This window comes from Panthera onca, chromosome B3, assembly GCF_046562875.1.
Source record: "Panthera onca isolate mPanOnc1 chromosome B3, mPanOnc1 haplotype 2, whole genome shotgun sequence".
NCBI lineage: Eukaryota > Metazoa > Chordata > Mammalia > Carnivora > Felidae > Panthera > Panthera onca.
In genome coordinates, this window is record NC_138344.1 from 46,733,553 (window position 1) to 46,746,225 (window position 12,673).

A 12,673-nucleotide genomic window follows, 5' to 3' on the forward strand; every position below is an offset into this window, starting at 1 on the left:
ACTCGGTGACCTTGGACAAGTTATTTCAAGTCCTTGTGCCTCAGTTTCCTTTTCTGTAAACGGGAGAAATAGTAGTTTTGAAAAATAAAAATCGAATCATGTCACATTACGAAATAAAATCCCTCACTTGCTAACTCATCTCAACCAAACTACACAATGCTTTAGGGTTATTCACAGTAAAATGGTGTTCTCAATTTTCTCTTTAACTTGTGTAGCCCAAAACTGGTCATCCTCGTTGAAATAGTAATTATTACTTCATAAATGGCAAGGTTCCAGATCTCCTGTCTCCTAAGTTTGTTAGGAATAAAAAATTAATTAATGATGGAATATCAAACATTTTTTTCAACGAATGGAAATCTGCACTACCAAGGGTTTTGGTCTGTTTTGTTTCTTGCGGAACATAGTAAGCTGATTCTAAAATTTAATGTGAAAATGCAAAGCCAAAAATATCCAAACCACTCTTAAAGAATAGGATGGCATGGGATGCCTGGGTGGCTGTCAGTTAAGCATCTAGCTCTTGATTTTGGCTCAGGTCACAATCTCACTATTTGTGAGATGGAGCCCTAGGTCAGGCTCCTCACTGAGCATGGAGCCTGCTTGGGATTCTCTCTCTCCCTGTCTACCTCTGCCCCTCCCCTGCTTGCGCTCTCCTTCTCTCAAAATAAATAAATATTAAAAAAAAAAGAATAGGATGGCAAGCTTTACTCCAGCCTTACCATAAAGCTACCATAAATACCATGGAGTGATAAGATCACAAACAGATTAACAGAACCAGAGAGGGGAGTCAGTAACACGCACACGGGCAAGCCATATGCTGCACAGTGCCAGGACAAGAAGCTCCCCAGGATCCTCCCTCACACAGTCACAAATAATTTCCGGGTAGAGTCCATGACACAATGGAAAGGCAAAATTATAGGGCATTTTTTTAACTAAAACAATTTTAAAAGGATATGTTCATGACTTCAGGTTAGGAAAAGATTCCTCAGACACTAAACATAAAAGATTGAGAATTTTGCAATTAAAATGAAGACTTTCTGTTCATCACAGACACCATGAAGAGAATTGAAAAGTAATCCAGAGAAGGAGAGGATATTTACAACAAATGTAACTAAATAATGATTAGTATCAGGAATACATCCTCCAGATCAACGAGGAAGGAGATGAACAACAGTTTTGAATGACCACTTTTCCAAATGAAGAAATCCAATGACCAGGAAACATGAAGATGCTAGATGCCATCCCCGATTAGGGAAATGCAAAGTAAAACCAAAATGAAGGCCTACCATAAAAACATCACGTTGACTAAAATGCCCGTCAGGCAGATCAAGTGTTAGTGAACTGGAGTTCTCACAGGCGCTGGACAGGGGATGGTGGGAATACTAAATGTGAAAGATAACACATGCCTTATATCCCGGCAAGTGAACTAGATAAATACCCAACAGAAACGTGTTTACGTGCACAAAGATACTCGTGGCAGCGTCGCCCATCCTCGCCCAAAACGGAAACTATCACAGAAGTGCCCGTCACACTCGATGGAAGTGGTGTTGATGAAATGGCACATCGCACAGCAGTGACATGGATAAACCACACCTATACACGGCATGAATTTTATAAACAATGTTGAGTCAAAAACACCAAACACACACACAGTAGGATTCCATCTGTATCAGGCCAGAGTAGGCAAAACAACATAACCATATTATTGCATACATCAATGGGTAAAAACCGTTTTTTAAAAGGGGGAAAGTATTACTATAAAGTCGGGATAGTAGTAACCTCTGGGGTATAAATAGGGTGTCAATAGGGGACACTTGGGGAGATTCCAGAGTCCTGGCAGTAGCTTTCCTGCATCTGGTTTGTGATTACATAACTGTTTGCTTTACCCATTAAACTACACACCTGTTTTAAGTACTTTTCTGTAGGTTATAGTTTACAGAATTTAAAAGAATGAGGGAGAAATTGTATACCAAATATTAATGCTGATTAAATCCATAATTATTAAAATAGTGCAGGAAAAACTGGAAGGCCCGTAAGCAGGCCCATAGCACAAAAGACACATGGGAATTTCATATTTTATGACAGCATTTCAAATCAATGGGGAAATGATGGTTTATGATGCTGAACCAACTGGTCAACTATTTGCAAAAATTAAAATTAAATCTTCATATATCCCCACATAAACTTCAGATGGATTAAAAATTTCCTTTTGAATTAATATAAATATAAAAGTGAAATTTTAAAAAAGTACTAGAAAAATAAGGACAAATACATTCCATCCTTGGGGTAGGGAAGGCACTCCCAAGGGTAACGGCAAAGGTAGACTCCTAAAGAAAACTTCTACACTGAAACACCACAAACTGTATTAAAAAGAAAGTAACACCTAAAACAATAACATATGACAAAAGATGGACATCTTAATTCATCAAGAATTTATAAACCAATAAAAACAGCACTCTCTCAAATGAATTACAGTTATGAATAAGCAATGCTCAAAACAATGAATATAAATGGTCAACAAACATGAAAAAAACACCCTTCATTAAGTAATCAAAGAAATACAAATTTTAAAAATAATCCTTTCCCGTAATTATTCAATTTGCAAACACTTGAAACAGCAATTTTCAGTTCTGGGAGTTTGATATTGCTAGCAGGTACATAAAGGGACACAATCTTTATGGTGAGTGATGTACATCAAGACTCTCACACGTACCTACACTTCCAGCTAACAATTTCACTTCTAGAAAGGTATCTTCCGGAAATAAATCATTTTTGTACAAATGTGATTATCTTTTAAGACGTTGATCACATTGTTTACAGTTTACATTGTAACTGACAATCAAGTTCTTAAACAGTAAGTTGGTGTCGCAAGTTATGGTACGCCCATAAAATTGAATTGTAGCTATCTAAAATGCAAAATATCTAACATGGAAAATGTTTACAATACATAGAGCAGACTATGAAACAACGTACAGTATGATTGCATTATTGAAAATATAAACATATAGCTATGCATTGCAAAGTATGTAAAAGCAAAATATACCCAAACCTGAACAGAGGCTCTCTCTAGGTGATATGAATACAGGGGACTGTGTGTACATGCACGTGAGCCCTTCCATATTACCTGGCTTTCCAGAAGTGTATTATTTTATTCTCTAAAGAATAATTTTATGTTGCAAAATCCATTTACTATTAGTTTTTGAAAGCAGAAATAATGAATTTGTTACCTCAGGGTATTTCTATATTTGCCGGGGGGGGGGGGGGGGGGGGTGCGGAGGGGTGGAAGGGGACGGAAAGCAGTAGCGGTGCCCGTATGTCCGTGATAGAGAACTGAGCCCTTCCTATCACACACCTCAATGTGTCTTCATGAAAATTTCATATATGAAAGTCTCTTTTAAAGCAAGTTAAATTTACTTAAGCACCAGTAAAACATCACCATTAACATTATGAAGATGCTCTTATTTTATTCTTCCTTTCAACACTGTTTAAAGGCTCCAACAGAGTAAACAAAGAAATCTCCACATAATCCTTCAAAATTACATAAACATGTATACATATGGGATTGAGATTTCTGTAGTCTACATATGCTTCTTTGGGGCAGGGCTGGGGAGAGGGAAGCTATGTGTTGAAAATTCAATTGTCGCTTTAAAAAAAAAAAATGGTGTTCTTACCAAACTGAACTGGTCACCTCTTAGGGCAAGCCTAAGAACAGCTATTCCCTTCCCCTACACAGTCACCCTAGACTTTTCCTGTATCTTGTGTTACTCCAGGCAAATCTGACCATCCAGAAAGATCCTCCACCCTCCAGCATCAACTAAAAGTACTCCTTATTCCTAATCAGAAGAAAAAGAACATTCTTCCTAAAGGGAAGACAGAAGAAGGAAACAAACATTTAAGAATTTTCTATGAGTGCCTTCCTAGGTATTTCACATCCAATACCTCAACCCCATGCAAACATGCATAAAATTCTCTAGACTGCTCCCTTCCTTACTCAAAAAAGGAGGGAACTTTATCTTCCTAATTCATTTTAGGTGATGCCTGGGGCAACCAAATATTTTACTGAAAGACATGTAATAAATGCTATTCCACAGAGGTAAGAATAAGGAAAAGAGCAGTTACCCGCTTTCATTTGGCTTAGAGGAAAATAAAACCGTGCTTACTATGTACTAAAATATCAGACCAACACACAGCATACTGCAGAACTTTAATACAATATGGTTAAACACAATATTCAAATATTAAACTTCTTAAGCACATCAAAGTCCTCTCCTGAAAGACAAACTGGGCTCTTTTAAGAGCTACCTTTGTGTAACTTTATAAAATTCCTTCCCTCAACAATGCTTGACACTGATCTTGATACTTGTTAGAAAGTCTGATGTGACCATGACATCTCAGCAGACAGAGATTCAGGCTTTATCCCAATGCCTGTCTTCAGAACTCCTCACCAGAGGACTGATCATCATCTTCATCCCTTACTTCTCGGTACTTCCTCGAAGTCTCCCCTTCCGGATTATAGCTCTGCATCTTTATATTAAGCCTTTCAGCTAATTTCTGTGCCGCGAGCTTGGCTTGCATCTCCTTGAAAACAAAAATCGAAGCAAATAGTTACACATTCACATCTTCTTCCCTGCAATTTTTGCAACAGAAGTCCTCTAAAGAGAAAAGGAAATCAAGGGGCACACCGCCCCACTCAGTGCTCTCTGTAGCAATGTGACAAGTCTGAGGTTGTGCCCAGCACAGATACAAGCGGGTAATGCTGGGGAGAGCTACTAGCCTGCTACAGTTGCGGTCACATTTCCAATAATAGACAACAGTGGACGGAAATACTCCCCCTCTACTTGGGAAACTGAGTAACCTGCTTAGTGCTGCAAGAGTTACAAACATGGAGGTGCCTGGGTGGCTCAGTCGGTTAAGTGGCCAACTCTTGGATTTCAGCTCAGGTCATGATCTCACGGTTTGTGGGTTTGAGCCCTGCCTAAGGCTCTGCACTCACAGCACAGAGCCTGTTCTGATCCTCTGTCTCCCTCTCGCTGCCCCTCCCCCACTCCCTTGTGTTCTCGCTCTCAAAAATAAATAACCATTAAAACAAATTTTTAAAAGACAAATATGGATAGATTTTTAAGTATGTGGACACATGCACGTGTATACACAAACTCACAGAAGTCTGAACTATCAAATGTCAAAAAATCACTAACGCTGTTGTGCTGATCCTCCAAAAAAGAATCTTCTTTCCCAGATGAAGTCATGGCTTTTAGGCTTGAGAGTTAACATTCCAACGTCACAATGAAAATCAAGCAACCAATAGTAAAAAGCTGACTATCCCTCTCCAAATATTCCCAAGAAAACAGCTAAGCAACTGTAAGTCCAAGTATGTTTTGGACACTGGCAGTGTGCTCAGGTACACCCATGGACATTACCGCTGACTGACTGATGGCAGGTGACAATGCCCATTTCTCATCTGGCTCTTCACTTTTCTCACACTTCTGACCCTATGCCTGGGAACTTCTTCAGGTCATTCCCTGAGGCCACGAAGATTCTGGGTGCGAGCTACTACTACTCTGCCGAGGAACCCAGTGTCAAACGGAAGAGTTGAATTCAATTTAAAAATACCTTAGGACAGGCACTGAACATCATATAAACAATTTAAAAAACAAATCCCCACTGCTGCAGTCATAGCTAGGCAATAATTCTTTAATACACGAGGAAGAAAAATGGCTTTTAAAATGGAGTGCCTTGAAAATGCCAACAACCCATGCCAATGGAACTTTTGTGAAAAGCCAAGACTGAATAACAGCCTAGTTTTGTATTAACTGGGGGTATGGCACCTGATTAGAATTTAGCTAACAATACTAGGAAGTTAAGCTGCTGTTTTCCTAGAGGTTCAAATTACTCCTATCTAAGTACATTGGACTCTTTCTTTTCTCCCTACTGCCCTCACACTTGTTTTCTCCCATCCCATCAGTCTGTACATAAACTGTTCATATATATGTTTAAAGTTCTCTGCAGAACTCCCAGATCTTTGAGGAAAGTGCTATACAAAATTAAGTCACTAAAGCAGGCGACTAAAGACTCTTCTGTCTTCACAAGGGCCTGCTGATTATGCTTTCTCTCTTTTAAATGTTTGAGAGAGGACAGAGTGTGTGTGAGTGGGGAAGGGGAAGAGAGGGAGACACAGAATCAGAAGCAGGCTCAAGGCTCTGAGTTGTCAGCACAGAGCCCCACAGGGGGCTCAAACCCACGAACGGTGAGATCATGACTTGACCCCAAGCTGGACGCTTAACTGACTGAGCCATCCAGGTGCCCCTGCAGATCATGCTTTTATGCTTAGTGTCCAAACGTCTGTTGGTAACACCACAGTAGTCCCCCAGGGTTATGCTCTTCCCTGTTTGGCAGGAGATGGAAACCTGAAAACACTTCCCTGATTCTACCACTGAGGCTAGATTCTACACTGAGAATCTCTCACATGGGGTTTACGAGATACAAGACAGAGAAGTAAGACTTCTGCTAGCCTAACAGCATAGGCTTTAAGAGATGGGGAATTCTGCCTGAGTCTCCCACATTTCCTCCCCACTCTGCTGCTGCTGCAGGTACCTGGGATCATCTCCAGCTGGGCCCTGCAGACTTCCGAGACTCTGAAAATTGGAGGCATACACCTGAGAGCCAATGGCATTAGCCAGCCATTTCTCAAGCACCTACTCCCTTCTATTAAGTTCTGTCCTCTCTGAACTTGCTGGAGTGAACTCTGATTAGCAGCATCCAACACACACTCAAGAAACACGTAAAACTCTTAATACCTCATAATTCTGTTTCTGCTGTTTTTGAAGTGCCACAGATTCTTCCAGGGAGAGCAGCTGTGCGGGCATATGGTGAAGTGGCAGGAGCCGAGCTGCTGTGATGTCATCAAGATGCTTCTTATCCCTGAGCCGCCTTTCTTCCAAGGAAATGGGAGACCCTGTTCTCTGCCAATGACTAGATGAATCATTTTGTTGTGAAGGTAATCTGAAGGAGGGAAAATTTATGTTCTGTCATCAGACTGTTTCCTTTTTATAGACACGTGTTTACAACATTAACACACTGAAGCGGCCTTTAACCTAGCAATTCATTCTTCTGCAAAGGTAATAGGAGTTTACCAATATTTCTATTTGTAGATACAAATCCTTCCCATTTTTAAACATATTTAGTTCAAAAGCAGGAGTATTTAAATCGGCCCTTTGGAGAGTGATATATGACAACCCACTGTTTTTAACAGATAATAGGTAGACTGACAAACTCTTTGTATTTTCCTTCTCTCTTCAAACCTTACACTTGAGCTGAACCACCAGTTTTGTTTAAGTTTATTTATTTTGAGAGAGAGACGGCATGAGCGGGCGAGGGACAGAGAGGATCCCAAGCCGGCTCCACATTGTCAGCACAGAGACCAATGGCGGGGCTCATATTCACAAAGCCATGAGACCATGACCTGAGCCAAAACCAAGAGTCGGATGCTTAACCAACTGGGCCACCCAGGCACCACTGAACCACCAGTTCTAACGGGAGACAGGAAGGTTGTCAGAAAAGCTTTAAAACAGTGAATTCTGAGGAGTCATGGAATAATTAATGCTCACTGTGGGAATGAGGGGCAATATGGTGAGACATAAGGGAAGTTCAGGGGCTAGGGCATGCAGGAACAGTGGTAAGATAAGGCTGGGGAGTTGGCTGGGCCCAGTCTTCAGCAAAGAGTTCTGTTCTATGTACCGGATTCAGATCTGCATTTTACTAACTTCATTTTGGCAGCAGTGGAGTGGATGGGCTGGAAGACATAAGACTAGAATCCAGAACAGGTCAGTTATAGCCCAAGAGAGGGATGAGAGCCTTCCCTTTTGATAGGAAAGGATGAAAATAAGAATGACTAGAGATGAAGGTCAACAAAATACATCAGGCAGGTCTTTCTGGCTAGCAAATATGAATAAAAAGGAACACACCTTGGGGAAAAAAAACCAAAGTGGTGGCACCATGAACTTAGGGAATATAGGAGAAAGTCAGTGCAGGAAGAAGTGTTCTATCCTGCACATGATAAAGCTGAGGTGCCATAGAACACCCACATGGTTTCAAATATAATGGGCATGTGGATCTCAAGTTCCGGAAGACCTAAGGTAGAGGGATAGGAGGGGTAGCTGCCAGCATCCAGGTGGTATTCTGGAGCCAGAAGAGCCTGTAGCAGGCCAGAAGAAGAGCAGAAAAGGAGCCAAAGGCTGTTCATACATGGAATCCCTCAATCCACAGCTGACCAGGCCAGCCTTTCCTGATCTGCTTTAACCGTACAGGAAGCCCTCTGGCTCTCCCCACTCCCACCTACAGCTATATGACCATAACCCAGAACCAGGATCATGTATTCTCTGACCAACTAGATGATGCTTCTGGTTTTCTGTCTTCCCAGAAGTGAAGAAACCTACCTCACTGCACACAAGATGAAAGATTACCGACAAAGGGCACAAAGATTACTCTTTATTCTTAACTAAATTTTAATGTAATATAATCCTGGCTTTCTATATAGAAGAAAAAATGTTTTCAAGTTAAAAAAAATGGCAGGGTTAAACTTTAGTCTCTTATAGTAATTCTTTAATAAAAGTTTTAGGTACTTCTAACCAGAGGTTTTCAGTTTTTCCAAGAAAGACAGCAGTGATTCCATTTTGTATCTGATGTTACATCCTGGTAAATACAGGCAGGTACAGTACCAGTAACCATTCTCTGATTTGAATGTTACATCTGCATATGAGTGAATAACATTCTTTTCTCTTCAAAGAGCTTTTCTTTTTCTGGAGACTCAGACACAAAACTATGGCAAGGTTAGTTTGCCAGTCCTGCCTGAATCTGTTTTTCAGTTTCTTTAACCCTTCTCGGCTCCCTTCCCCTTGAAGTTATTATATAGTTCAATGTTCTTTGAAATGTGTAAGGCTTGGGTTTTCATCTAGGTCCTGAGCTCTTTGAGGAGCAGGAGCTTTACTTGTGTGTCACCCCAGCACCAGCTGCTTACATATCATGAGCACGCAGATATTTTTCACCGAGATGTCTGTAAGCTTCTAAAGCTGCTTTTCCCTTAACTTACTGTCTAATCTAAGGGGGGAGCTGCATACCAAAAAACTGTTGTGAAAAATAAAGTCATAATAAATTCTCTAACTCTGGGTTTAATATCAAATATTGGCTAAACACCCTGAAATTCAATACTCCACCTGCTATCTGAAACCTTTTCAATTCTGGCTAAAAACCTAAAGGATTTTCCAACATGAATCCTCCACCCCAGCCAGGCTGTTTCCACAATATGCTCTTACCTAACTATAAGCAGATCCCACACAAAGTCCAGCAAACTAAAAGCATTCTCCCAGTTTTTTGAGTTTAACAAAGAGTATGTTCCCGTGACAGGCCTGTTTCTGATGGTACTTACACATTAGTTTTAAATTTATGTGGTGGGGGCACTGGGTTCTTGGCTCGAATTTCTAGCACTTCCATGTAATGAGGCTTCTTCTGTGCCCCACGACAAAGCCCTGCCAAGGTCTCAGCACTCCTGTCCTGTTCTGAATGCTGTTCACCTGGGTCCGCAATTGTGATCCTTTGTAACCTATCAATAAACAGGTTGTCCGAGCTGCTAGAATGATCTTCTGCCTGACTTGAAACACGATGCTGAGGGAGACGCTCACCAGCTTCAGAAGAGGAAGGCACACTGGCTCTGCTACTGGGAACCGGGCACTTGCTCACTCTGTCCTCAACCTCTGGAGCCTCTTCATCGCCTTTGTGAGTAGGATGCTGATGTGAGGTTGTTTCAGACGACTTGAAGTTACTTACAGAGGAACAGCCACAAACTGGAGACGAAGTATCAAGTATCTGGTCAGAATCCTGGGCCTTATCTGTGTCCACATCAACAACTGCAATTGCTTTTTGCCTTAGCTTACAGTCTAAACTAACAGGATGAAACAGTTCAGTTTTTCCTCTAACTTCTTCACGTTCCGCAATGGCAGCTTTCAGTTTGGCAAAAGAGTCTAAGATCTTTTTACCTCTGTCGGGCAATTTGCAAATGAATTTTCTGTTAAATGGAAAAAAAAATGTGTATGTTACAGCCATGTTTTTAAACTTGAGATAGAAAGACAAAGCATTATCCTCAAAGGGAGAAAAATCTATCTTTAAGTAAAAAATCTGATTTCCAACGGTCTCAAAAGAGGAACGAAATAAGAGTCGTGATCTAAATACCCTAAAAAATAAGGGATGTAGGAAGAATAAGGAATATGCCTCATGTGTCTAAATTTCAGCCGAAGTATTTTAAGCATATGATAATACTCCATAAGACACTCCAAAAATCAGCAGTTTTTAAAGTGTGATCTCCAAGATCTTACTGGGGAGGGAAGGTGGATGGGTCTGCAAGGTCAAAATGATTTTCATAATTATACTAAACCATTATTTGCCATATCCATGCTCATTTTTTCATATGGGTACAGTGGAGTTTTCCAGAGGTCACATGATATGTGATGGTATCATTGCTCTGATGTCTAATCATTGTGTATTCTGGTGTTTTAAAGATCTCTCAACTGTAATTCCTAATACGCCAGTAAATATCAGTAGATACACATAAAACAAGAGCTCCTTGGGAGGCTCAGTGAGTCTTAACAGTCTAAAGGGGTCCCAGAGACCAAAAACGTTAATTATCTGCTCTAGATCAAAATCCCATTCTCAAAAAGTCCAAGTGTTTGTCTCTACTAGAAAGCTTCCAAATGGTCATTTGACCCTTTTGCTAAGTGACAGAAGTTCCTTTTCAGATTCTCTTTTCTTTATCCATATAATAGATGGAGGGAAGATTATACTTCGGGTTCCCTATTCTATGTCTCACACTACATTCCTTCCCACAATTTCAACATTAATATTCCTCTCCAGTTGCAATTCCTATGTATTCCCAGCCTTCTCGCTCCTGATCCTCATGGCTTCTCCAGCTTTTAAGGAGATAAAACTCTCCCCTCAACTCAGTACCCTCTAAAAATCAACCACAGAGCTATTCCCCTCCCCAGGTTTTCTGTTCTTATCAGTGGTTCTCTATACAGTCTGGAAACTTCAGCACTCTCTGTCACCTACATATTCAAATTATTCCATGCCTGACGTAGTTTTCCCAGTCCCATAACTACCTTCCAAATACAGCCCTCTTGCTGGGAACTTCGCTGGAAATAACCAACTGTCTTCTCTTATTCCCTCAAAACCATCCTGCACCAAGCTGCTAAAATAAGCTTCCTAAAAAATCGCTTTCATTTTATCGTTCCCCTGCTACCGTCAAGTCGGCCAGCTGAATGAGACAAACTTTTTCTGCCTAATATATCTGCACTTTATATCCTATCACTCTTACCCTTTCCTACGGTTCCTGTAAAAATACGATCGAAAGATGAAATTGACAAGATGTGTTGGGCACGATACGGGCCACAGGGGAGCGGGATTACCAAAGGATTTAGGACACAGACCCTCCCTTCAAGGAAGTAGTCAAACAATTAAAATCAACGCGAAGCTAAGGAACAGCTGAAACGGTAAGCAGCCTTTCAGCATACAAGCAATCTCCGCAGGCGTTACGTGCCAGACCAGGACGCAGCCGGCTTTGCGGCTGGAGGCCGTCCGCTCGCCAGCGGGACCGGAAAGGTCTGACTGAGGCAAGGTCACCTTCCAGGGTAGGGAACCCGATGTGGCGGAAGGCGAGGGAACGCGTCCCAAGAAGACCGAACCAAGGGAGGCTGGCAGTGACTCGGCGGGACCCAAGCTTACTCGTTGCGCAAAAGTCTCTCCTGGCGCTTCAACATCTCCTGCAGCTCCGCCAAACTCCGCCGCCCCAAGTCCTCGGGAGCTTGGGGCTCGAAGCCGCGGGCCAGCGAGGACATTCTGCGCGGGCTGAGGCTGGCGAGGCGGCGGGCACTCGGATTCCTCAGCAGCCCCCGCGGCTAGCGCCGGATCCGCGACCGGCGGGGACTCCGGGGCACGAGCGGGAGTCGCCATTTTCCCGGAAGAACAGGTCTTCTTCGAGCCGAATCGAGCTTTATTGAAACACCGGAAACAAACACAGGCAAGGAGAAGGGGGCGCTGGGAGGAACGGGAAGGGGCGGAAGTTACGGGGGTTACGGGGGTGGGGGGGTGTCAACCCTCGTCTGGGCCCGCGTGTGCGACTTGTGTGTTTTCTCGGTTCATCAGCTCTTCGGGTTTATTCAGAAAGTGTTTGCTAGTGCAACTGTAATCCCGACAGGTATCCACGATCCCTGCCGTTATGGAGTCTACCGAGGGGTGGAGGGAGGCAGAGATTAATCCGGTAATAATAAAACAATATAATAGTAAGATCGCTATGGGCGCTAGGGCAGGTGTTTGGAAGAAGTGGAATGTACATAGAAAACTGAGTGATGAGTTGGTTAACCACTGATGAAGTTGGGGGAACGCGCCAGACAGGTTTTGGTCTATGGTGCTGCGTGCGTCCTAGCCCAAGGCTTAGTGAAGTACTCAGATTAAAGTTGGAGGGTTTCTTGAGGACTCTCAGTGGTCCTATGGCATTTGGAGCAGGACTTTTCTTCATTTGCTGCATGCCTCAGGTATTGCAAGACATTTGGTTGAGCCCACTAGTTTTATGGCACTCTGAGAGAGACAATCCAAAACACCTTTACTTTCCCCTTTGCCCCCCGCCCTCGCTCTG

General features: G+C 42.3%; 1 protein-coding gene and 1 long non-coding RNA gene across 2 annotated transcripts in view; one reads left to right on the forward strand and one right to left on the reverse strand.

Moving 5' to 3' along the window:
- Positions 1 to 2,414: 2,414 nt before the first annotated feature.
- Positions 2,415 to 11,876, reverse strand: POLR2M (RNA polymerase II subunit M). The gene is made up of 4 exons (XM_060618406.3): positions 11,764 to 11,876; positions 9,419 to 10,054; positions 6,792 to 6,996; positions 2,415 to 4,575 (listed from the first exon to the last, which is right to left on the reverse strand). The coding sequence occupies exons 1-4, from the start codon at positions 11,874 to 11,876 to the stop codon at positions 4,429 to 4,431; spliced, it is 1,101 nt and encodes a 366-aa protein (XP_060474389.2). The 3' UTR covers positions 2,415 to 4,428.
- A 71-nt stretch (positions 11,877 to 11,947) lies between these two features.
- The window catches only part of LOC132669059 (uncharacterized), a 36,896-nt gene continuing 36,170 nt past the window's right edge, over positions 11,948 to 12,673 (forward strand). Inside the window, exon 1 of the long non-coding RNA XR_009605967.3 lies at positions 11,948 to 12,058. This is a non-coding gene — a long non-coding RNA (uncharacterized LOC132669059). The remainder of the gene's footprint in view (positions 12,059 to 12,673) is intronic.